This window comes from Montipora capricornis, chromosome 2 (assembly GCF_036669925.1).
Source record: "Montipora capricornis isolate CH-2021 chromosome 2, ASM3666992v2, whole genome shotgun sequence".
NCBI lineage: Eukaryota > Metazoa > Cnidaria > Anthozoa > Scleractinia > Acroporidae > Montipora > Montipora capricornis.
In genome coordinates, this window is record NC_090884.1 from 24,782,043 (window position 1) to 24,809,542 (window position 27,500).

At 48.8% G+C, this 27,500-nt stretch overlaps 2 protein-coding genes across 2 annotated transcripts in view; one reads left to right on the top strand and one right to left on the bottom strand.

Moving 5' to 3' along the window:
* Positions 1 to 27,500, top strand: part of LOC138039155 (uncharacterized) — a 109,610-nt gene that overhangs the window by 22,900 nt on the left and 59,210 nt on the right.
* On the bottom strand, positions 12,149 to 12,781 carry LOC138038454 (uncharacterized). The gene has a single exon (XM_068884319.1). The coding sequence runs from the start codon at positions 12,779 to 12,781 to the stop codon at positions 12,149 to 12,151; it is 633 nt and encodes a 210-aa protein (XP_068740420.1).

Sequence of the window (27,500 nt, forward strand, 5' to 3'; positions counted from 1 at the left end):
CCATGTATGAAAATTATGCCATACAAAATATTTCCTGCCAAGTAAACCAGACAAGCTATTGAAGTTTTGAATGCAGTGTGTGTATCTTGGTTTCCACTGGTAGAAACTATTATCATCCTAGGTTTTTTGGTCCTGTTTCTTTAACAGAAGTAGTACTATGGGGGAATATAGGCCGGTTTTGCAACAAGCGTTCTGATTGGTTGATCCCGATACAACGAGGCTTCTGATTGGTGGAAATTTTGGGGTCCGCCATTATCACGTGCACACGTGAACAGGATGGGGTCAAAGTCCAATCGACGTCATAAACAAGATGGCGACCATGTGGGACGGGACGGGTCGGGACGGGACGGGACGGGACGGGACGGGACGGGAACACGCAACATCACAAGAGAGGTTACCATAGAGTGATTGGTTTCTCGAATCATAACGGTTTAATCAAATGCAAAACTTAAGGTACAAGCGGGAACGTGTGAGGAGACCTGGTGTCGACTCGTCCCTTAAGCAAATAGGTCAGCTAAAACTTGAGCGAGATCCAGATCCTCTTCGGTGAACCGTTCGTAACCGTAAGGGTAGGTCTGGGCCGTAGTGGGATCCAGGACCCGTTTGGAGTAGACGAGCCGGTAATCTTTGTGAGAAGGTTGGGTTTCCAAGGTGTAGGTCTTGGCATTTCTTTGAATGGTGTGAGATTGCGTGACACGGGTGGTACGCGGTTGGTCTAGAGGACGATGCAATTCATCCAGAGTGTTTTGACGCAAGACATCGTAATTCAATTGAGTCATCCCTTCGACGTTGAGGGAGAAACCGCGGACCTTGCATACGACGTGTCCCTTCTTGGTCTTGTAACCGTAGTTCTTGGGACCACCCGAGCAGAATTCCACAATGTGATCGCCCGCGTCCAATTCGTCCTTGAAGTCGCCAAGGTAGGCGCCTCGTGGAGGATCCAAAGGCGGGTCGCCAGGACGATGGAGATAGACGACCGAGTCGGTGTCGAAGTAGAGGACGCGTTCACCGAGATGATCGAGGGCTCGATAGAGACGGAGTCGGGCATGACAGGTGGTGAAGGCGGCTATGAAGATGTTGAGATTGGGTGAAGGCAAGACATCGTGCGTTTGGAGTTTGTAATGGACTTCGACCCGGTCTTCGGTGAGGGAACTGACATAACGGACATCGTGTTGATCGCTGTCGAGGAACTCGATGAACGGTTGAGGTTCGGTAAATTCTCGGACCTGAGTCTTGTTGATCCGTTGCCCGAACTTACCCCACATGGAGTTGAGCATCATCTTAGCTAGGGCTCGGAGTCCAGGGTTCTTTTCGATCTTGGTGGGATCGAGACGAATGCCTTCCCGAGCATAGTAGGCATCGATGTGGGCTTGTTTCTGAGCAGGGGTGGTGCAGCCTTCGGGCCAACCGCTGGCTTCTTCTTTGATTTGGAGCCACGTGTCCACGTAGGATTGGAAGAGTCCCGTACGTTGCTGATCGAAATGCCATACTTCGTGGACGTGTTGAATGACGTAACCTTTCTGTACAGCCATGTCGAGTTCGGGGGTGCACCAGGTACCGACGAGAGCACGTTCTTCGTCCGTGTGATGACAGGCATGCGTCTTTTCCAAAAGAGGTTTGGAAATGTTCTCTTCGACGCAGGTACGACACAAGGGAAACGTGAGTTTGTCGTGACTACGGTAAGGCAATACGGGATGGTAGAGACGTTGGGGCGGAAGGACGGTACATTTGGCCAAACCAAAATAAGGCGAGAGATCGGTGGTGTCGGGTTCGTACAGGAAGGTGGGATGACCGAGTGGATAGGTGCCGTACTTGTTGACCCAAGGATACAAGGACGTGTAATCGTCGTATCGGATCTCTTCCTCCTTTTCCTCGTCGACGTGTGCGTAGAGACGTACGGCATTGGTCCGACCCCCGTAAAAAGCGTCTCGTGGTTCAAGGGGGGCTTGGATGTGTTGACGGGCTAGAAAGTCCATGATGTCCTGGTTGGTTTGTTTGAGAGCATTCCAGGTACATTCCCACATGGTCACGACTTGGTACCCACGGTTGATGAGGAATGTGCGTTTCTTGTCGACGAGAGCACGGACCTCGTCCATGGTGCGATCGAGTAAGGTCGGATGCACGTCGGCGCGTTGGGGATGACAAGTCCGACATCCGTGCCAGAAACACCCGCAGAATTCGTAAACGGTCTTGGTATCGGCATCGTATCCGTCGACCGTGTATCGGGTACCAGGAATACGGTACTCGCCCTCGTTCCGAGCATGCTGAATACGTTGGCGATGTAAGGGATGATAAGCGTCGTAGTGTCCGTAGGCACGAGCTAGGGCTTCGTGGTTCTCGTGTTCTTCCGGCGAGAGGGCCAGGTAGGCTCGTTGTCGTAGATGGTGTTCGCACCACGTCAACCATTCCATGGAGGCTTGGGAATGATTGACACGACCTCGCCATCCTAGGGGAGGTTCGGAAGCAATGGAGTCCTCTTCCATACAGTGCATACGCAAGTAGCGATTACAGGCAGAGGCGACCGTCATTTGCTCAAAGGGATTGAATTCAGCGCGTCCTTGAAAATCCCGCATGAAAGTGAGACATCCTTGTTTCAAGAGTTTCACGTCCGATTGGCAGTAGGCTAAAAGTTCGGCTTGGAAATCAAAGACGACTTGTCGTGCCGCTTGGTCGTCGTACCAGGTATCAAAGTCGCGACGTTTCTTGACGGACATGCCGTCGGGCATGTAGAAGGCTTTGTCGGGAAGTCGGCCTACATACGTTTGATGTTCGGGGGTATTGAACAGATGTGGAAAGTATCCTTTCTTGAGCTCGGTGAGCCCGAACGTCTTGGGGAAATCGCTCAGTGGCATCTGGAAGAAGGAGAGCGAATCGATGAAACGTATGGTCGTGTGTTCGTGAGGGTAGGTGAGTTGGAGGACTTTCCCACCGTTTCGGATTTGGTCCAGGTCTCTCTTTTGCCGGTGGAGTTCGTCGATGATGGGATAACTGTCATACCCTTTGAAATTATGAGCGATGACTGTTAGGGGTCGCATTCCATTTTCGGTGAGTGTTTCTAACCATTCCAGAAAGTGAAAGAGACAGTCATCTCCTTGGAACGAGACGGGAGGATCGTCGTCGTCTTCCGTTTCGGCCACTACCAGATTGGGCACGTGACGTCCCTCGACTTGCATGCTCTCAATGTCAAAGAAAACGTGCAAGGGTGGTTCCTCATCGTCCTCCTCGTCGTCTTCGTCCTCGTTATCGCCCGCCAGGAAAGCGTGCAAGCCAGCGGCCTCGTTTTCTAAGAGAGGCGCCAGTCCCTGACTCAGGATCCTTTGGAAGGAGAGTCGCTGCCGTGTCAAGCGTCGTTCTTCGGCGGGAGTCTTTTCTATTTGTAAGAAACATCGATGGGCATGGACGTCGACGTCTTTCTTGCAGCACGAACATTTCCGATACCCGCACCGATGAGTTCGGATCTCTTTGAGACCACGTAACGTGCGGTGACATTCTTTACACTGACGACGGGTGGCACAGACGGAAGGATGTTCAGGATCCGCGGGTTGACCGGCCTGGGTCTTGGTCCGATGGGTTTGGAGACACGTGTCACCGTAGAAAGAACGTCCACAGAGAATACAGGGTGTCTGAGCCGAGCGGTACTGTCGGTAGGCCTCGGTATGATCAGAACATCCGTTTTGCAAGCAGGCGCCGCAATGGTTGGTTCGATTGTTACGGCAGGCATGTTGACCTAGATGCTTGTAGGCTTGGAAACATTGGCTGCAAAAGTAATCTTGGCCGAAGAAACCGGGTAAGGAAGACAAGGCATCGTAATGACCGTCTTCGTGTAAGAGTCCTAACAACGTGTCCCCACGACCGTAAGCAAAACAAGCATAAGCGCGGTTGGCATCTACGACCACGAGGGTGTAGTCTTGAAGACTGGGAGCGGTGACGAGTTGTTGAAGTTGTTCGGGACCGCAGGGTTGAGGAGGAAGACCGACTTCCTCTAGAAGTTCTTGAGCCGCTCGTGTCATGCGACGATGGTTCCAGCGGGTCCATTGTCGGCGACGTGGAGGATCGTCTCGATGTTGATGGACCCCTCGAGCCATAGCGATGGCGCGTGGACAGCATAGATGTTGGTCATCCTGTGGAACACGTAAGATACAACGCTTGAATTCTCTGAGACGCGTCGACGCTTGATGCCCTGGTAAATGTTTTCTTTTGTAACCGGAACCTGTGGGAGCCCCACGTACATGAACGAAGGAGAGGGTGAAGGAATCGTCCATCTCAAATTGTTCGTTCGAGTTGAGCATGTGGGAAAGATTCCCGAGTAAGGCATCCACGCGTGGACCTTGAGCGCGCCATTCTCCAGCCCGCAGTCCCCAACCGTTGTAAGCATTGGCAATACGGTTGGAGGATAGAGCGATGTAAATGCGATCGCCATCCGGAATGTCTTGATCGTTGATTAAGTCATCTAGAGCGCTACGAAGACCTTGCACGAGAGCATCGGTGAGACGTTGTCGGGGGATGAACGCTCCTATCTGTCGAGGGCGAAGTTGAAAGACGCGTTCACGAACTCCGAGACGGACACTACGTCGTTCGACCACAGGGAGTCTTTCAAAGACGAAACGTCCTGGAGCGGCACCTCCTAGTTGTTCAAACTAATCGAGTGCTTCAACCAAGTCACTGTCACTATCACTTTCCATGATGAGATGTTTTTTTTTGTTTGAAGAAGACGGTGTGTCTTTTATAGAGAAAGAGTCACCTTGAAGGACCTTGACGTGTACCCTGGATGGACCAATCCGGAGAGAGATGGGTCTTCTGGGGGATGGGGGGGTATCCCCCCCGGAGAGTCATGTGACCCCTTAGGAGCCCGGGGATTGGTGGAACGATTCCTGTTAAGTAGCCCGATCGAGTGAGGAGTCTCAGAAAAAGTCATGGCATCCGAACCCAAGAGACATGCGCTCGAGATGGCAGTCGCCAGACGTACTATGGAGCAAGACCCAGAGTATGAGGAAGAGGTGTGGGTCAAGCAAGAGAATGGACGTTGGCGGAAAGAATGCCAGACCACGGCAAAGACTCCGACGACCCGAGACGAGGCTTCGTATTGGGACCTATTGCCTCCCGAAGTACGTCAACATGTATTGAAGATTCGAGATCGAGAGGAGGAGAAGGAACGAGAGAAGGACCGGAGGGAACGTTGGAACCCCATTCACGAAGAGTTACTCCGTCTACCACGTTGCGCTCAACATGGCACGGTACGTTCCGGTTATTTGTATTGGGTGGGAATCGAAGCGGATCTGATAGATTCGTTTATTTTATTTGATGTCTTTTAGATGACGGCGACGTACGTAGGAGAATCGACTATCGTCTTTGAATGCGGACCGTGCCGACGGTTTCCTCCTGGGGGTAATCCTGCGGGAAGCCGACGCATGAAATGTCGGTATTGTCTTTTGGGCGTGATGGGTTGTCCGGGGTATCGTTATTGTACGGGCACGTATCGGTCTCCTCGTCGAGAGGGTTTGGTCGTGTGTCGTTGGTGTCGATGGCCCGTCTACCGGAGAGGTCTTCTTTGTATGCCGTTTCGATCTCCTCATTGTCGTTGTTTTGTTGTAGGTCATGGTAGTCGCTAGGTCGGAAGCGGATCATCATCAGGTCGAATGGGAATGCCGTTGCAGTTATGTGGAACTGACGTGTAGAAAGTGGGACTGTAATTGTGCGCTTTCATACCATTCGTACCGTCGTCCGGGATGTTTGATTTGTACCTGTGACGTGGGTTATGGGTTTCCACCGTGTCGTCATGATTTGGGGGACTGGTGTTATTTGTGTCAGGGGTATAGTTGGACCTAGTTTTTGCTTTATTGTAGGTGATTTGTCAATTGGAACAAACATTAGATGAGAGGATTTCGAGATGGATATGGAGAGAGGATCGTTGGGTGTGGCGACGGAGACGACCCCTGAGAACGGAGGAGCAGCGTCGATGGAGGCGGTGTTATTTGACTGAGATACTAAGATAGGTCGTTTTTCTTTCGTAGGTGATTTGTCAATTTGAGGATACGTTCGGGGATGATAGGCTATCGAGATGGGTATGGAGGAATGGTTGTTGGATGTGGCGACGGGGACGTCCTCCGAGAACGATGAAGCAGTTTCGATGGAGGCGACGTTATTTGATCGAGATTCTAAGATAGGTTCTTTTTGTTAATAGATGGTGGTGGAGGAACATAGAACCAGAGGTTATCCACTGAATGGTTATCCACGGAGGGCGACTTGGACTTGGATCAAGTGGGTGTGTCCTCAACGTTGTACGGAGACTGCCGCCACGTGCATTCACTGTTTGAAACGACTGGACCTCAACCATTTTGGTTGCCTGTGTTACGGGTGTCTCATTCGTTGTCGATGTGACGGGTCGGAGACCTCCTACGGACGTCGTCGTTGCTATTCGGGGGGTCGCCGATCTACTTATCTTGAGTTTGAACCTTATTACGGCTACAGTAACCGTGACCGTTGATTCTTTTTTATTGATAGTGGTCTTGGTTCCCGTCCATCTTTCCAGACTTTGTTCCACCCGGACGTTGTACCTCTTATGGATACGGATCGTGTACTTCTTATTGCTTTCGTCTTAGGGGCACGGGTCTCTTTTGGGACGGGATATTGAATCATACGTTTCGTTCTCTTTATTATTAGATGTGGTGTCGTCTGAATCAGTTTACTCGTTATTCGTACCAACGGGGTTGGACGAAAAAAGAGATGGACATTACGGCGGAGTTGTGGAAGAGGATTGATGTGGATTTTTGGGATCCGTTTTATGGACTCGTTACTGTGTACAACCGTCGATAACCTATGTTACATTTGTTTTCATTAGACTTGGTGTATCCTTAGATGTACGACTCGCTTTTCATTAGAGAGGGGTTGGACGGAAAAAGAACTGGACATTATAGCGGAGTTATGGAGGGCAGTCGGTTCTCATGGTCGTATTCGCCGTCGCCGTCGTCGTCGCCGATAGTCGATTCTCCTATTAACGTGAATGTCATTTTCTGTTTAGACCTGGTGTAGTTTACCTACCTTTGGATGCTACAGAGGACCTCGTACCTCCAAACAAGAGCATGTTTATTACCGTGTTTGGAAATCAATCAAAGACGAAATGAACCAGGAACTTTCTGACCGACATTATTATGACGCTAATTATTATTATTTTTAAGTTCATGACGGTGTTTGCCAATGGGGAAGGATTCACGTTTTGGGATTCACCTTGTTGTTCGTATGGACCCATCACATGCATGTATTGTCTTGACCGGCTCAATGACCAACGAACGAACATAGCACCACAGGAACATGCACGACATTGCCAGGGGACCTACAAACGTCGTAGGGAAAAATCGACTGCGGTTGAGAGATCCTATAGCCTCGTGTGGAATGGTCATTATCAGATGCGTGTCTTATGGGAACTAACGCCTCGATGAATTTTTCGTAGATCATGGTCCGTGCCGACCGATGTTTTTGTACGTGGAGTGGACGCTTTCATGTGCACGAGAGACGACCCTATACACCCGAGGTTCGATTCATGTTACTGGAGGAACGTTTGACAGGCGTGTCTTTGTTTGTGTTTTAGTTGCTGAGCGTTCCCCGGATGTCGAGGAGTACGTAGCGATCGAGGGTCGTCGTTACTGTGCGGAGTGTTTTGGAGAACGGTATACCATGGTCCAGGAACTGACCATCATCGATGCCATTGTGTCACGATACGGATTTTACAATTATAGGGGATCAGACCCCATCACAGGCATCGGATCCTTTCAGTTACGTGTCATCTACCCTTACGATGAGGATTTGGTGGAGGAGATATTGGAAGAGGATCGAGGCGTGGCCCTTTATTATTTGGATCCACCTGTATGGCGTCGTCAGATCATGGTCCGTAACGAGGAGGGACATTTTGTTTATCAGAATACCGAAGGACATTTGGTGGTACGGGCGAGATGTTATCACAGTCTGGGACCTCCTTATTGTTCTTGTTTCGTTCCAGATCCAGATCCAGATCCATGCGACTCTTTTTGATATATGTTGTTCCACCCAACACTGGTTGAGGAAGTCATGGAGATGTGCGGAGATATGGCGTCTTCGCCACTATCGTATGAGAAGAGGAACTGATGGACATTTTTATTTCCATTACAGATCCAATTACCCCCTGCACGGCGTCACATGAGAGCGGTCATGCTGTATGGTAGTCTGATTTGTTGTGCAACAGGACAGGCCCTTCGTGAGGCCTGGCGTTATCAGAGACAGCCCTTATGGCACCCGGAAAAACAGATCAAAAAGAATCAGAAGACGGGACAGTTTTATTTTGTACCTTTTATTGACATTTACGGTCCTTACTGTCGTCGGACAAGAATATTCAATCGTAAATTTCGTTGAAAATGTTCAAAATTAAAGTTTGAGTTTACGTTTCATTTGCATGATTTTCTTGACCACTTTCTCCGTCTTCTTCTTTTTGCCTGGGAGGTTACTGATGGCCCGAATCATTTTGTCGTCGGCTTTCCACTTGTCCTGTAAGTTTCTGGCTTTGGCATAATCCATGTCGTGGGTCTTGGCAATCTTGTCCAAACGATTGATGCCAGGATCCCCTCGTTTGAGTCGTTTGGCCAATTTGGTGCCAGGACCCATGTACTGATAGCCAGGCCAATGAAACTCGATCCCGGTCTTGCCCAAAGCCTTCTGCAAGTCAAACTTGCCACCTCGCTGACGTCGTCGTCGTTGTTGGCGTCGTCGTCTCTTAGTAGTCCTCGCCATCCAAGCGTCGTTTGAGTTTCTTATCGAAATCCAACCAACCGGGTGGGCGTTGTAATTTATCTGTTTCGGTGGGACGACGGCGACCTGTCTTCTTACGGATCTTCTTCTTGACCGATTGAGCGGTCGTCTCCATGTAGTCGGCCATACTGTTCCCCATCATCCTGGGATCTCCTTGAAACGGAAGCTGTCCCCAATCGACGGAGGGAACCGGTGTCTTGGGGGTCGACTTTTTTTTCTTTGACTTCTTTTTGGGCGGAGCTGCTTTAGGTTGAGTCATGAATCGAAGGCGTTTTTTAGCTTTAGGGGGTGCTGAGGGTGTGGTCTCGGACGTGTCCTTCTTTTTCTTTTTCTTGACCAACTGCGTCAACATGGAGTGTAAGGGTCCTTGCGCATAGGCATCGGCTTCGGCATCGCGTTCGTCGTCGGCATCCGGTCCGAACCCGAGAGGTTGTCGAACGGCTTTGGTCCACCGTTTCTTTTCGTCGGCCAGAGAGGTGGCCAAGGTATTCTTGATACCTGGAGGAATCTGATCCGACATGAGAACGGCTTCTTGTTTGGCGGCGATACGAGCGGCTTTGGCCAAAGGAAGGTTTTCGGTCAGACGTTCCTTGTACACGTCTTCGAGTTGACGCAGTCGTTGGGGATCGATCAAGACTTTGTTTTCAAATCCTGGAATGGTCTCCGCTTCGCTCATCGTGAGGTACTAAGATCGTCGCGTCTCTCTCTGGTTTTATAGTAGAGGGTCTGTTTCTCGTAGCGTTCGCGTTCCAGATGTCGATTTAATTCGCAGACTTGTTCTTGCAAGACCCCCATCTTTTGTTCGGCGAGCTCCAAACTCTGATTGCGTTCTTGCAATTGATCGGTCAATTGACGGACAATGTCGCATTGTTCTCGGACTCGATGCCGAAGCCCACGTATCTGATCCTGTAGGGCGCAAAACGAACGAGGTCCGTACGTCCACGTATTATCGCACCAACCATCGTCCATGTTTGCAAATGATCTTTGGATCGATGTCCACGGGCTTTTATCGTTTCCTGGGTCTTAGTATGTCACAAGCTGTGTTTAGTCTGTGTCCTTTGCTTCGTCGTACCACGTCACAAGCGGCGTTCAGACCATCCCAAAGAGCTCCCCCTGTCTGATTCATCATCAATTGACGTCTCTTTTTAATAGAATGTTTTCGACGAGACATGTCCCCTAAGACCTTTTCGTAAGGTCGAAGCCGTCCCACTATCTTGGACGAGATAGGAATATTCCCTCGGATCGTGTTCATGACCAATTCACTCACGGCATTGATTTGATCGGCATTGGCGGCCTGAAGGCGTGCCCGACGGGTTTGATGATCGGCTTCTTTCAAGACGCTCCGTAGAAACGGCCATTGTCGTTCTATCCTCCACGACATGGTTGGTGTGTTCCGGGCTATCGATCCGGGGCGTTTCTTTTTATACACGGAGAATTCCTGGTCGTCTTCGTCGTCGTCGACGGCGGCGTCCTTTTCGCAGAGGTTTAGGAACAGCCGTTGGGAACATGATCAGGTTGCCGCCCCGTTGCACCCATATGGGTAAACCACGACCGCGTTGACGTCTCCCGTTCAACCAAATACCGCTACCACGTTGACGTGTCATTGTTACCATGGGATCGGTTGGACTGTCCTTTTTATAGTTATCGTCGACCTCTGAGTTTACGTCCGAGTTTCTCGAGGAAGATTTGACCTTTGTAACGTGGCGGTTTGTAGGCAGGAATGTGCGTGTACACGATGGCTGAATCGTCTCCACGGCGAGCGTCTTCGGCTCGTGTTCGAGCCACCATGTCATCGTACCGTTTACGGTGACGTGCTCGGGTCCGAGCATTCTTACGCGCCAGGGCAGCCACGCCTCCGAGTGCAGCACTTGCCCCTGCCACGATCAAAGGAAGCACCCCGCCACGCTGACGTCGTCGTCGTCGGACGGGGGGTTTTCTCCTTCTTCTTTGTTTCATAGTCCCCTCAAAGGATGCGGATCCCCACGCATCATTCGATCCATCACCATTTTTCGTGCCCAAGGTTTTCGTTTGAGAATCCGTTTCATCATACCGTAATTATACTTGGGTGCTTCATAGTGGCCGGTGGCTCCTTTAGCACCCATCCTTTTATACCTCTTGTCTTTTCCTAACGTGTATCCAGCAGCCACGGCTTTGCCTAGGATCGACAAGAGACCACGTCCACGTTGTGGGGGTCGTCGCCGTCGTCGTCTGGGTTTGGGCATGATTGATGGTACGAGTTGGTGCATGTCCTTTTATGGGTTACTGAGTCGGGAGGAGGTGCGTCGGACGGTGGGTGTACCACCATCTTCGTAGACTGTGGTCACGGTGTTGGTATGGGTAATGTTCCGGATACGACGTCCATCCGTTCGTTGACGGGCGTCTTGAGATAACAAATCCATTTGACGACGAAGTCCATCCTGGTTCAAACGTCGTCGACCTCCACGGCGACTGTTGCCTCCAGGAGAACCTCCAGGAGAACCTCCGCCACCAGGAGAACCTCCTCCACCGCCACCGCCACCGCCACCGCCTCCGCCACCGCCACCGCCACCGCCTCCGCCACCGCCACCGCCACCGCTACCTCGACCACGAGAACCTGCAGGAGAACCTGCTGGGAGAGGACGTCGACGCGGACGTTTCCCTCCGGTGGTAGGACGTGGACGTTTCCCTCCAGTGGTAGGACGATTGGAAGGACCGCTGGCGGCAAAATCTTGCAAATCTTGGTCGGAGATCAGATAATCTCTTTGGATCTGGGTTCTCTGAGCAACGGGGATACTCCCGTCCAAAAGAGAACGCATCATGAGTTGTCGTTGGGCTAAAAGCCCATCGGACTCTAATCCTCCAGCATTGTCAAGTCCCAGTTCGGTCAACAGGGCATTGGGTTCGGGCGTCGGTACACGACCCTGATCCAAGGTTTCCAAAAACTCTTGAATCGTACTGTTGGGGGTTCGTGTTCCGACGCCGGCCGGACTGTTTCTGGGAGCCATGTTGGGAATGCTGTTCCCCACACCGGCCGGGGACGTCCGCGGTGTCCTGCTCCCTACACCGGCTGGGGCAGAAGCCATCCTGGGTTCAGAAAACGATCGGGTTCCTAGAGGAATGTGTCGAGCGGTCTCGAGACGTTCACTCAAATGCAAAGCCCGTCCGCCTTGTCTTCGACGTCGACGAGCCGCGCGTTCTTTGGCTCTCCGTCGTTGTTGCTGTTGACGGTACGCTTGCAATTCCCTTTGATACTCGGAGGGATTGCGTTCAAATTGAAACTGGTCAAACGGCGATCCGGGACTGGAAGGTGTGAAAGGAGTTTGTCGTCGGTACTCTGCCAAGGCACGTTGATAGTCAGAGGGATCCCAATGGGCAAACGGGGATCCTGGGCTACTCATTCACGTTTCCACACTTGAGTCGGACCATCCGATGGTGTCACACAACTGAACAGTCGGTACCGATCGTCTGAAGCGGGATGAAGATCCATCATTATATACCCGTACGGGCGTTGCGTGCACCTCTCGAAGAGACGAAGGACGTCACGCCATCGATCGGGAAAGGCTTGTAACGTCAAGGCCCGAAATCCCGATTGATCTCTAGGATTCTTGAACACAAAGAGATAATGGGCATTCCTAGAGATGGTCTTGGCATACTTGCCGGGTGGAAATAAGTCTTGACACAAATACAACACCGTGATGTTCCGATGATGCGATTCTCGAGTGAATAGGTCCAACACGCGTTTGTCGTTCCCACCTTCGTCCATGAGATCGTCCAAGACCAGGATCCCACCTTGACTTTTTCCAAACCATTGTCGAAGATCCGAAATGTCGGGGATCCCTTCGTGAAATCGGATCCCACGACCTTTCATCCGTTCGAAACGCGGTTGCCACACAGCATAACAGTAATGACACGGTTTGGTCCGTCCTCCTTCAAAGACATTGCCTTCTGTCAAGAGGGCTTCGGTCAATTGCGTCTTGCCACTCCCCGAGGGACCGACGATCATCGTGCTACTGGGTTGCCGTATCATCCTTTGTCGATGATAGAAAAAAGGACGGGAGGGCACACTTCTTTTAAATCGGCCCGGTTGTGTACCGACGTCCCGGGTTAGACTCCATCTCTTGGATGGACTCCCATCCTTGGTTTGACATGGGACGACCCGACTATTTATTTAATGCAAGACAAGACACGGCAAGACAAAAAAAAAAGTTTAATGTAGAAGAATCGGTTCATGCGGTGTACAACCTTGAAGGCAGGGTAATGCATTGACCTCTTTGACTATTTGACGACGTACTTGTCGACCCACCCTTCGATCGTTGGCTACAAAATCGTGGGGAGAAAATGTTTGCACAAACTCGTGCATGGTACGTCCCCGAACCCTATCTTTCAAAAACATCAAAGCATAATGACCGCAAGCGGTACTGTTCAAAGCTTGGAGGGTCCGATCGTTCCATTGCACTGCATCCCATTCGTCTTCGAGCCAGCGTTCCAAGTCGGGCGCTTGGTAGGTCGTCAACGGGAGTCCGTAACTGTCCATGACTTCACACCGATTCTGTTCCGTCCAAAGTCCCAACCAATGTTGACCCGGTTCCCCTCGTGGGTCCGTATTGACAATGTAGGCGGCCCGTGTCGTACGGGGTGGACGCGACGGGAGTCCGTCGGAGGGATGGACGCCGTGAAAGACGCGTTTCAGGATCGGATCGTCCAAGGCCAAGGCGCGTAAGGTCACGTCACTCAAGGGCACAAATTCCATTTCTGTTCACTCGTACTTTTGATACAGGATGTTTCCGTTGGTACCCGCCTGGAAGTTGTCTTCGAATTCGCCAAACACCAGAATGGTGATGTTCTTGTTGGGAGCGGTATTAAATCGGATTTCCAGACGCAGCTTGCCTTTTTGTTTGGGATTTCGATGATACGGTGAATCGGCATTCCCGTTGGGTACATTGTTAAACATGAACAAAGTGCAATTCTTGCCGTAGCCCCAATCTCCTGGCTGGATCATGTGAGGACGATGATTGGCTAGGGAACCACTGGCTTCCAAGAGACGTTGATAGCCCAACCAGTCTTTCCGTGTGTTGGTGCCATTCAACTCCAAGGTCGGATAGGGATATTCTTCCCCACCCACTAGTTGACGGATACTCTTCACTCCAAAATCTTGGAAGGCGTACGGGTAATACTCCAAATCCCCATTGAACGCTTTGCTATCCAGCAGCCCGACGACCAGACGGTCGGGAAGGCGGCCTGTGAACAACTGGTCTTCGGTCCACAAGGTGGTCTTGCCATCGAACGAGAAGGTTCGGATTTGACTTTTGACCATGGGATAATTGGCCATTTGACCTTTCACATCGATCTTGGCCATCAGTTCGTTACCCACACTGACATTCAGATTGACACGGCACAAATGAAAGGTGACTTTGAGATCCCCTGCACCCAATGTGACGTATTTTTTGACCCCTGCACCACTGGTCTTGGTCCCAAACAGAAAAAAGTCCGGGGTGTTGCAAAACAGTTCCATCACCATTTCTACGCGAGGGACCAACAAACGTCCCGTTCGCATGGCGGCCAGATGAGGATACATGATCATGGTAGCTTTGTTATTGCTGTAAAACAGTTTGGTGGCTGTCTTCAGAGGATTCGTATTATTGTGCGCCCATCCGGCGGTGGTGGAAATGTCGTCGTCGCCTCCCGTGGCTGCCAGCTGTTCTTCCACGTTCAGGTAATTCACCCAACCTTGAGGGGCCAACAACGTATCGCCTTCGTCTCGACTGTAATTCAAGAGGGTTTCAATGAAGGATTTGTACATGTACGTATCGGTCTGTTCGCTCATCAACACACCACCCAACCGTAGATTGATCTGCTTGAAGAGACCGTGAGCCAGATTGTTGGTGACGTACACAAACTTGGTATTGGTGGCATCCGAAGCCGCATTGGTATCGGCCACGATGCCATTGGTCGACGCCGAATTCAATTTCAGTTCGATTTCGAAAAAACTGCGTCCCAAATCCACAAATTCGTCCAAACCGGGAACGGTAAAGGTGACGGGTACGATACCCGTCATGGCGGCACTGTACGGGATCATCCGGTACGAATCGACCGTGATGTCCGTCGACGGCATAGTAAACAGTTCCACACTCATCGTGTTCTTCTTCTTCTTCGTCTTCTGCTACGTCGTCGTGGTGCTCTCGGTAGGTGCGGCATCAACCAACCACCGTACTGAACGGGGTTCCTGCCTTTTATAGTAGTAGGAGCAGACTGACGTCGACGGTAAGCGCGTTGTCGACGCAACCGTGAATGAACGACCATCGGTCTGCGATTCATCGTCTAAAGATGGACGCCACACTCCGTTTGGCTTTTTTATAGGCATGTCGTCCACCGGCTTTGAGACCGACTTTCACCAAAGCGCCCGCCTTTCGTTTCAAACCGCGTTTGAGCGAGTGTCCCACCACACCTCCGACGTCGTTGAAGGAACGACCACTAGCCGCGGCTTGAAGTCCCGTTTGCACGGCGTTCAACAAGACGGGCGAAGCAATCTTGATCAACTCTTCGGTAGCACCCGATCCACGAAGGTACGGAGGATAATACCGTGTCAAACTACCCCCACGCATGATGACATCAAAGATGATGATGATGATGATGATGAGAAAATGATAACCCATACGACGTGTCTTCATTTTATACGTTTTTTCATTTCCGTTTCCGGAACTGAAAGGTGACGATGGTCCTATGACCTCTTCCCAGGTCAGCCAGATGTCCATTACTCTCGGCCACGCTGACTTCGATGACATCCAAGTAACGACGACGCATGGGCATCCATTGAATATGCATCGGTTCAAAATAGACGTCCCCTCCGCCACGTCGTTGATAATGGACTTCTCGTATCAGAGGATGTTCGGCATCTCCCATGACGTTACTACTCACCACGTCTGAGTAGATCAATAAGCTTCGGGAGGTATGACTTAGAGCCTGCTGGAATGCCGTGTTCAAATTGAGAAAGTGCCACTCTACCACAAAGCTCAGGGTGAGCCAGGTCGTATCGGCCATCCATAACGCTTCCAAGGCTAGTTCCGTATTGGACACCCGCGTTGCTTTCTTAGTCTTTGCGTCATGAAGACTGTATCGAATATTGGGACCCAGACTGTGTTTGCCCTTGTTGTCGACTTTCAACCATCCCATGCGAAAGGCCAAATCCTTGACGATTCTCAGTTCCACGTTATTACCGGTAATAGGATGACTTCCCAGTACTCCAATATCCTTTTTTTCCAAGACAGCCGTCTCTCCTTCCCAGCGAAAGGTCGGTCGACGTGCGTCCTCCACTTCACCATGAACGACTCCTTGCAAAGTATCGGTGATCTCCAGATTGATCTCATTGATCAAAGCTTTCATGAGTCCGACCCCATCCACAATGAACGGAGAATTCTCGATGACATTATTGCGCCACACATCGTCCGTACGAACCGTGCGAGTGTTTGTCGATGTGTTCAAGATTTGATACCTCAATCGTACCACGCTAGCACCATCGGAGAGAAAACTACTGAGATCCAAACCACTATCGGGCATGGAAATGGATGTCAATCCGACCTCCCAATCCCCTTCAAACTGGACCACCTGAGGAAGTCGCGACTTGAACGTGTTGGTCCGATTATCCGGAAACTCTCTCGAAGGATCGCTGAGCACGACGATGCGATTCATGACGACGACGAAAATGAAGACAGAGCGTGCTTGTTGTATTCTTTGGAAAGACCACGGGACGCCCGTCGATTTCCTTGATACGAACGTGGATCGTCTCGATCTGAGATCCTCGTAGACGATGGTAGTGTACCTGTCGTGGTTCCCACCAGACACCTCCACTTTTATAGGGAACGGTACGCAGCAATTGGTCGTACGACTCCTCCAACCATTGACTTTCCACTAAATTGATGTAGACAAAGAGGGGACGTTCGATCGGTTGCTTCGCCAAGGGAGTGGGTTTCAATCGGGCAAAGGCCTCGTTCAGACGCACGAACCGCCAATTGAAGGCTTTGGCCATCACCAAGAAATGAGCATTGTTATAGAACGCATGCCATCCCGAACCTTCAGCGACCAAGGCTACCGGCCCGGTGGTTTTGGTAAAAGCACTAGGGTACGACTGAAAGACGGATCCGTCGCGAAACTGTTCTTTGGTGTAATCCGGTGTTGGGGCGGTCTCGTCAATGGCTTCGATGAGGAGATTGGGTCCTTTCTTGTAGTGACCCGGAAATGGCTGATAAATTTGATTGGGCGCCGTCTTGACGGTCTTGGTCAACCATCCCATATGGAAAGCCAGTTCGCTGACCCATCCAAAATACTTCCACATGATTCCCTGCTGATACACGAGCGTATTATCCAAAAGCAAGTCGTCTCCCTTCCATACAAACTTGGCCATAGTATTGTATCTCGTCGTCTTTGGAGGGGTCTGACTCGTGTCTGTGACTTCAAAGTAAAGATGTTCTCCGGCACTCAAATTTTGATGGATCTTCTGTTGCATCAGATCCAGGATCTGTTTGACAAATTCCACACCCGTCTCGGAAGGAGTCAGCTCCGATAACCAGATGACTCTTCGTTGATTTTGAAAGGTATGCATCTCTCCCTTGGCATTCTTTTTCCAGGTCGTGTAGTAAAACATGCACACGTAACCTTCCTTATTCCACGTCTCTGGATGACCCGCACCATGGTACGACTCGTGAACCAGGATCTTCTCGGGAAACGAAGGCGGTGGTGGCGGCGGTGGTGGAATGTCAGGCAGAAAGACGCCACTCAATCCCACTTCCCAACGATCCGTGTCCTGCTGCCAGGCACGACCATCAGGCAGACGGACTTTAAACTCGGAAGGACCATTGTCGGGAAACTCGGATTTTTGAACATGACTCGACAACGTCACATAACGAGACATCGTGTATGGTATCTTTTATTTGTATCTTTTGTATCTTTTATACATGTCGCAACGCAGAACGAGGAATCCAACTATCGTATTTCTTAGGCCAACCTAACCAACGCACTTTCACGAGCCGCTTGCGTCGTTGCAAGATCTCTTCCACACGGAACAAGGCTTCGTCGGGCACGGTCACTTTCTGAACGTCTTCTTCGTAGAAACTACCTTCGAGAGGCGTGCCATCCCATTCTTTCAGTTTATACGTGACCACGGGTCCGGGCACCACGCGTTGTACGACAAACACTTCTTCGGTCCAGCCCGGCAGATACCCTTTCTTGAACGGACGATGTTTCTTGCTGAGTCGAACGCGATCGCCCACTTTGAGTTTGGGACGAGGACGCCGCTTCAGGCGTTTGCCGTACAACGTGGACCACACCGCGCCTTCGTTCTTCTCCGTCACGTCGCGTGGCGCCATACCGATACTCCGATGCCGACTCCCATTGTACCCGTCGAGGAGTTGGGGCAGCACCTTAACATACACTCGCGTATTACGCGCCGTGAAATAACGATACATGCGTTGCTTTAACGTACGATTAAAACGTTCGACGATCGAGGCTTTGGCATCCCCGTGCGTCGAAAAATGGTGAATGCCTTCTTTTTCCAACATGTTTCTGAACGGTGCATTGTAAAATTCTTTTCCAGCATCCGTCTGTAAACGCAACGGTTTCCGTCCACTCTGTCGCAGAATCTTCTCAAACGCTTCTGTCACGGCCAACCCGGTCTTGTTCTTGACGGGAACGGCCCAGGCGTACTTGGACAACACGTCGATGACCGTCAAGAGGTATCGATTTCCTCCATTCCATTTCTTGAGAGGTTGCATCTCCACCAGATCGGCTTGCCATTGATCGTCTTTGTGGAACACCAACACGGGGGACGTCTGAAAACGTCGACGGACCGGACGATGTAACGTGTAGGCCAATTCCCCTTGCAATTCGTCTCGGGCTTCTTTCAAGGACAACCCTTGGGCCTTTGCATAGCGGGCCACGCCGCCTAAAGCGCCGGGCGTGCCGGGGTCCGTGTAGGCGGTGACGCCGGAAGCACGGCGGCGGTTCTTCCGCTTCGGCATGTCTTGGTGAGAAGGAGTCGGACGGTCAACTCCAAGAGACTAGGCAGGTCTTTCAGGTACCGTTGTTCCAACGTCTGCCACGTAGCGTACGCTCTCTCGGGTCCCAGAGTTCGCGTCAACCATGTCAGATACATGACAAAATGAGGCCATTTATAGTCGGCCTCGCGTTTCAGAACCGCGAACGTCGCCATGGCATCCACCGGTTCTTGGGTGGGCAATCCGTCCCATTGATCGTCTCCTTCGAGACAGGTCATGAGTTCTCGACACACCCAAGTCAAGATCGACCAACGGAGACGTCGTCCGTACTCGCGATAAGGGAGACGTACGATTTGTTCGAGTCCCACCCTCACCACCCGACGACCCAATTCAGCACACGACATCATCATCATCACATGTATTTTATTTTTAAAAATTCATTTCCTGACTTTTATACACTCCGGAATCGATACGAATCTGATCAAAATTCAAATCAAAAAAACAAGATTTCAGCAATCCTGGTGTGATGGGACGGATCCGTTCCAATCGTCTGCACCATTCTTCTTCCCGTTTCTCCATCCTCTTCTTGAGGTACGCATGATCATCATTCGGCAACGGTCCGAAAATGAGCTTCCTCTCTCGCTCTTCACGGTGCTTCTGCCACTTCTCCTGTTCTTCCCGAGAGATCCGTTGGACCGTATCGTGATCGTAACCCTCGGCACGCCTCTTGAGAATCGTCTTGCCCCAGGCCAGATCCACCCACTGGAAAAATTTGCACGACTCCTCTTGTCGACAAGCCAAGAAGAAACGATCCTTGTTGGGCGAGTCTGGTTTCACCGTCCGCGACAAACGCGCCTTCTCCTGATGGTAGCAATGCCAGGGTCCTCGTCGGACATCCTCATGCAACTGCGCCTCGATGGCATCGATCCAGGTCTGGATTCGATCGGCACCCATCACAAACAAAGGACATACCCCATCGTAATCTCGGCAGTACATGTACGGAGCGCCATTCTTGGTCAAGCCGCCTGTTAACGGGGTGGCATGAAACGGGCACAGCACGTCCTTCGCGCCGGTCAAAGGAGGCGGCGGCGACGATCGGGACGACGAGGGCGACACCACGGGTGGTGGTGGTGGTGGTGGTTCAGGAACTACGGTAGTAGACTCGAAAGGTACGTCATGATGCACCCTGCCTTCGGCCAAGGATACCACGAACGGCGGATCTTTCTGTTCGAGGGGCATCGTGGCCAACATCTGTTCGTACGAAGGCAGCTCGGGTGGTACGGAGGCCAACAGAGCATCCAATTCACGAGCCGCTTGGTTCAGTTCCTCATCCTTCTTCTTGATCTCCTCTTTCCGTTTGGTGGCCGCTTTCTCACGCGCTTCCTTGTAAATCTTGGCAGGCGGTTGGGCTGCTTCACGAACGACATCGTCTTTTTTCTTACCTCGTTTGGTCGGTTTTTTACCCAAACCAGGATACCTAGCGGGAGACACACCTCCGTATTGCCACGACGTACTCATGGTGATCAAATGGGATCCGGGCTCGCACGACACCGTCCTTTATAACCCGTAGCACGTGTTCCTCTCGTGCCTGGTCTTCACGTGCCTCCCACGTGGACGCTCTCATAAAAATCTGAACTCCTTTCCGGGGCTCTCCATTTGTCACAACATGTCTGATGCGTCCACGCAGACCGAAGACAACGACGATCCCATCACTTTACGACTTCTCAAACGTATAGACGCTCTCTTGGATCGTTACTTGTGCAAGTGTTGTCAGTACGAAAAGAACCGACTCCCTTTATCAGCCTTGAAGACCTGGAAACCGGATGCTAATGTGTGCTCAGAGTGCAAATACATCTTCGACGATGCTGACGACCCCGACCCAGACGTGCGCAACCACTGGTGGTCCAAACGAGGATGGCGCACCAAAGACTACTGGTCCTCCGCCGAATCCTCCTCCTCCTCCGAAGACGACGACGAAACACCCCTTGGATGAGGTGTGTATCGTTCTTGATCTGGAATATTTCTGTAGTGGGCGACAAATCTTACCTAGAGAACTGGGGTACTGCGACCATACTGGAACCCATCATGGATCCATCCACTACAAACCTTGTGTGGGATGGCCCCATCTCTCTGCCAAAGATCAACGTACGGCTCATTACGTCTCCAAGTACGTCCACGGTCTTCCTTACTATCCCGGACAAGGCTATCACGTAGCCAGTGAGCTCCTGGTCGATGTCCGTCGTCTCTACCAACAATTCAAGACCCCACAACGGACCCTCGTGGCTCACAAAGGAGGTATGGAAGGTCAATGGCTCGATACCTGGCAGATTCCTCGTCTAGACTTGGAACGATGGGGATGTCCCAAATTCGACGATCTACCCCGTCTCTCCGTCGGGTCGTGCGGACAACATCAGCATCCCTTACAGTTGCATTGCCCTCAAGTCGAATGCTACCATTTCGTCCAATGGATGCGATCTCAGCGACTCTTGTCTTACGACACGCGTTACATCAATCACGAACGCACGCAAAGAATGCTAGCCAGTCAGACACCCAGGACCCCGTTACGCCCTGCTCATTGGAAGACGTTCCCTCCACCCAAGTTAAACTATTTTCTTAAAGAACACAAATGTAACCGCCAATGAAAATAAAACATGTTTTTTTAATTCACAATGGTGTCCTCTTAACTTACAAATAATCACTAACCAGTAAACGCCCAGTCACGAAGGTACTTTCGATAAATAAATAGTTGTGTCTCTCTATTGGCACGCACCCATTCCGTGAATTCACGATGAGGAAAACGATACACAAACCAACGAATAAAACGTTCACTGCGATGAGCTTGTTCCATCAAATATTCCACAGTGTCACTAAAAACAAAATAACAAAATGTCAACGTCCCAAAAGTCCCTCCAAAGTGGTCAAATCATCATCCGACAAATCCGACAACTCAAACCTGTCGTCGTCGTCAAACTCGTCGTCGTCCTCATCGTCATCTGTGTTCAGATTCCAGATGGTCCGGGTCACGGCATCGTAGACTTGTTGGACGATGATGTCCTGACGCTCATCGTACCGCGGGTAGTTCTGCTTCTCGTTACCCTCCAGGTAGACCTCCCGACAATGAGGACAGGTCCAATGACTTCGGGTCAACCACCATGTCAACACACAACCCACGTGCAACGTTTGGTGGCAACATCCCATCTCCACCAAAAGGTCTGGTTTGATCTTGGCGCCTTGGATGCCTCCAGGTAGTTGTTTATTCACTTTCTCCAAAAACGCCATCACATTGTTATCACATTTGAGTCCAAGGTCCTCTTCGCCACAGATGACACAGGGGAACTCCGTCGTCGTATCTTCGGCATCGAGGAATTGACCTGCAGGTTTGGCCTTCCCCGCCCAACGGACAACTGCCTTCATCTCCACGTCTTTCGTATCCACCTCTTTGTCTTTGTCTTTCTGTCGAGTCGAGATGTTAAATAGTGGACCGGCAAATCCCATTGCCGGAGCGTTTCCGTGACCCCGACCGATCATGACACTCATCACTCGAATATTTCTTTCTTCTCTTTGAGCTCGTCGCATATCACTAAACAATCTAGCAACCGATAAACAACCACCCATAGACTTTTTCAAAAGAACAAGAATGACGATCCTTCCAACGCTTCGACTCTTATAGACCTCTTTAAAACCTCGTTTTCAAGAAGAGACCTTTCCTGGAGGGGTACCCCCCCATCCCCCCTCTCTAAGTCACCTGACCTATCACATGACCCATTAGGGTCTCTTATAAGAGCGCGCGATCCTAAACCTCTTCATTCTGTTTGCTATGCTTCGCCAGTATGCCACCACTCACACGCTCGCAAGCCAGAAGGGCCAGAGAACGGTTGACGCGCATCCATGCGTTCTATCTAGAAAACAGGGAGGAACTCCTGAGGAAAAAGATCGAGCTCGAACGGAAGAAAGCCGAGCAACGAGAACGAGAGGCAGCAGCCATCCAGAAACAGTTCGAAGACGACAACAAGTGCGTCATCTGCTTCGAATACCATCTCACGGAGCCCCACAAGCTCGAGCATCTCGCATTCACAGCCATTTGCCGCCACCTGGGTACCCTGCGCAAGCTCCGACACCGATCCCATCCCATGAAGATGTTTTGCTGCAAGCAGCGCATGCACGATCGATGTCTCTACGCCTTCCTAGCCAGCCAATACGGGTATGCACATCAGCGTCAAAGGGAGACATGGAAATGTCCTCACTGCCGGACCAGTCTGATCGTGGTGGGGAACAGATACTTTCCCCAGACCTCCCGGAACCCAGACGTGGACAGAATCAGAAGAAACTTGTTCGCAAGTTAACGAGGGCCTCCGACGTCTTCCAAAAACATGGGGAAGGTCTTTGCCAAATAGACACGACACCCGTTCCTTGGCGTCGTCCTTCCTACTGGGATCGTTTTTATGTCGTGTTGTTTCGAGCCATGTATCTGCATCCATTAGCTAAGACGCACACCATGGACGATCCATCCTTCATGATTTTATGTTGTCTTGCTTTCTTAAACTTTCTTGTAGGGTAGTAGGTTCTGGATTCCTACACCCTTGTTCAGGGACGAGACGACACCAGGTCTCCTCACACGTTCCCGCCTGTACCTAAGTTATTGTTTGATTAAACCGTTATGATTCGAGAAACCAATCACTCTATGGTAACCTCTCTTGTGATGTTGCGTGTTCCCGTCCCGTCCCGACCCGTCCCGACCCGACCCGACCCACATGGTCGCCATCTTGTTTATGACGTCGATTGGACTTTGACCCCATCCTGTTCACGTGTGCACGTGATAATGGCGGACCCCAAAATTTCCACCAATCAGAAGCCTCGTTGTATCGGGATCAACCAATCAGAACGCTTGTTGCAAAACCGGCCTATATTCCCCCATAGTACTACTAACAGAGATATCACTTCCATGTTAGGTTTGCTTTATTAAAATTACTGAACTATTTTACTTTTACCACTCTGTAACAAATTTGGAGGCATTTGTTTATCGCTTACCTAGGGAGGGTGATTTTATTTTTGTCGCATTACTGAAAATTCTCCACCCCCACTCCTTCCCCTGCTAATTTCTGACAAGTCCCTCAGGTGAAAATTGACTGAAAATTTGAAAGAAACACAACAAAACAAAAAAACAAAAAAACAGAAAAGGCCAGTACACTTAATAGAAAGCAAATAAAATTACCGCATAAGAACTATGGTATCTGCGCTTGGGGTCACCTTTATAAGCTACTAGTTCCCCAAAAGACAGGCTTTAGGCCAGTGTTCTTTAGAAACAAAACAGTTGCCGATATCATTGTTGCTGTTTGAGCAAATGAGCCTTCTAATGCACTACGTTCATGATAATCTTGCTCCTAGTGTCATTAATAAGATGTTCAAGAAACTGTCTTTTGTTCAGTCACAGTTAGCGGACTAGATCTGTTATCAACGAGAATATTATTATGTTGAGCAAGCTAGAAATAAAAATGTAAAAAGAGCCTTCTCTATCTCAGGTGCCCTGATTTGGAACAGCATTCCAATCTCTATCAAAACACTAAATCTAAATCAATTTAAAAGCGATTACATATTAATTTCTGATATCAGAGTACAATTCTCAAAATCCTAACATTGTGTGTTGCTCCCAGTATTGACTAAAGTCCGCCTCCCTGTCTCACTCTGGCTATAAACCACACGGCAAACTAGATTGCTTCTAGGCTTGTTCTTTGGATGTTATTTATGGGACTTTTAAATTTTCTTTTTTCCTCTTTTGCCCGCCTCGAGTAGTCCTCGCTAATTGCGGGCAAAGCTCTGTAAGTCAGAATTTTTTAGATCTAATAAAGAATTGTTGTCGTTGTAAAATTTTGATTGATTTGAAAAAGAGTATAAATAATTTAAATATAACTTTTCTTTTACATGTCTAGATGTTTTATATTTGACTGGAAAAACGAAATGACGAGTGACAAGCTAAATTGTTAGGCTTTGCATGGTGTAGAAAACAATTTCGTTTTATTGATAACTCCCGTTCTATGCGTATTTGCTCTATTTCAAACCGGTCAAACCGGGACACCACAGTGTATTACTGTCACATGTTAATTTTTTAAAACATTTAAAGATAAATGAGCAGCTTCTCTAAACCTTAAACCCAGTAAAGACATGTTTGATTTATTGACGTTTAGTTTGTCATAAATGTTTTAAATATTTTTATAAGCTGTTTTTTTTAAAATATAATAATTATTATATTCAACAATATCACATCACACGAAACCCGGTGTGACCATCACGTCACGCATGCGCACAACAGTTTCACCTGGACCAAGGGCTTTAAGTGGTAGAAATGGTTATTTCGTAAAAAAATGAAAATGGCCAGGTGAATGACAGTGAAACGAAAATGGGCACATGCGAGGTTCTCTTTGTCCTTAACATTTTGAAGTGTAATATTAAAGCTATCTTCTTTGTCACTTGACACATCATCACGTAATCATTTGTCCAAAAAGTAGCTGAAGAGTAGGTGGCGGTTTTAGCATAGAATATCAAATGAAACGTTTTTGTAATGCAAATTAACTATTTCCAGCTTTTCGCGTTTGGAATGAATGTCCACCATTCTTAAGAAGAAATTTGTGAGGGCAAAGGTCAATCTTGAGTCCAAAATTCTGTCTTTAATGATTTTCAATTCCAATTTAAAACTCGAGGAAGATCATTCCAAGCGTAGAAAGTTAGATATGTTAGATGTCTATCAGAAACGCTAATTTATTTATCTGTAGCAATGAAATTTGCCACCAATTTGATCACATGACATGCCACGTGGTCAATATTATATGTTAAGGCAAAAGAAGACAATATTATATATCTGCAAGGGAGATTTCATCTTGTTCCAGGCAATCTAGTGGGAAATATAGCCGATCAACCATATTTTCTGGACGTATTTTACATCCAGGCCTTAAACTACTTGAGTGGTAAGTTGCAACTCTCTAATCGGGAGAACGACTCATTTTTCTTCAAAACGCAAGAAATTGTGGTCGCGGTAAAATCAAAGGCGCAAGGAATTGTGGTTATGCGCGAATGGAGGAATTAAGACGCGCTATCTGATCTTGTGTAAGCAAATAAGCTTACAGCCACATTCCCAATTCAAGGCAACTCAACCTCTTGTAAAACCGCTCTGTTTTTTAGTCTTCTGGTTCACTTTTGCTTCTTTGACACTTTTGATTTATTTGTTATAAAGTTTCTCGCACCTTCGTGAAATGCAAAAAGGTGACACTGTCAGGCTGAACAACAGTGCAAAGTGATGAATGGTCATGATTCCGTTGAAATCTGAGTATTCCAAGTAAAAAAGGCATTACTATGTATAAATATTAATAAAACTGTTCAGCCACTGCGTTGAAAGTGTTGTGAAAAGACGGGCAAAAAATCGTCTCGAACCGTTGGAAAGAGGTTACAACCCATTGGAAGGCTTTGCGCACCCGTTAAAACGTTGTTTCCCAGCACACAAGGGGCCGTTACACGTTTCAACCCTTATGGGTTTCAGCAACTACCTCAAGATAATTTTTCAAAAAAAAAAAACAATTTTTGTTTTTTTTTTTATTATCGCTACTAATTCTTGACATCTTTTATTATAAGGAAAACTATTTCTTTCAGTCACTTTGAATTTTGTCGTTCAGAGCAGATTTTATAGAGAAGTACATGTAGACAACAATTACCGAATTTTTCAAACAAATAAAAAAATAATTATTGGTTTTTTTATTATCGCTTAATTTAAAGAAATAAGCCCACAAATGAGGACTGCAGACTGCTTTTAAAGCAGATTCATAAAATAGGAGATAAGGATATTATAATTTAATGTACTGAGATTTTTAGGCGACAAAAGTTGTGAATGAGGATTCTGACTGTAGGAAAGCCAACAAGATTTTTGCAGGGTTGCACTTTTTCAGTATATTGAAAAATTTTTCACTTCATAAAAAATTGAGCATTAAGTAGTCCTTACCTATACTTTATTTTTTAAAGTGTATTCTGAGATAACATAAACATAAAACAAAACAAACAAACAAATAATGAAATAAATTTGAAATGCAAAAAAAGGTGCCACACATAACATTCTTAATAACGGTTACAAGCACGCGCACACAGCTAAAATGTCTTGGCCCAAGATGAGGTAAATTGATTCACGTGAACTGTTTTAAGGCAAATGACTGTTAATGAGAATTGCAATAATTTGCGTAACATGCTAGTCTGCAGAACCTGAGGGCTTTGTCTTGATTTACGTATTCACTAACTTTCAGGGTCTTATATAACCGAGAAAACTGCTGCTCTTGCCCTGACAACTACTAATAGATCTGCAATTTTCTAGTCTTCTCAGATGAGGACGATAAGCCATTATAGACGCCTGCATGCTCCCAACCTTTGCTCTTGTATATCACAGTAGGATTTTTAAATAACCCACACACTGTCTGCAAAAAGTGCAGCATGGAGTTCACGTTGTTTTGGCCTGTGTTAAAACTTTACCCATCATGATTTAAAACATTTTGAAAACAGCACAGGATGAGATAGCAATCTGGAAAAAAAGTATTTTGCTAGCTACTGTGGAATTACATGTAACTGAGTGTTTTTGCATGTTTTCTCGCAAAACATATTCTGTTGTAAAATGACGGAAAAGCAAAGTGAAGTGAATAGGATTCATAAGCCTTGAGATCACTTTTTAGTGAGACTTTTAAGGGTAATAGCAATCAATATGCCTTTTGCTCATTGGCAGGTTTTGGCAGA

Coding starts and splice junctions, on each gene's coding strand:
- LOC138038454 (XM_068884319.1), bottom strand. CDS start 12,781: ATGATACGGCAACCCAGTAGCACGATGATCGTCGGTCCCTCGGGGAGT.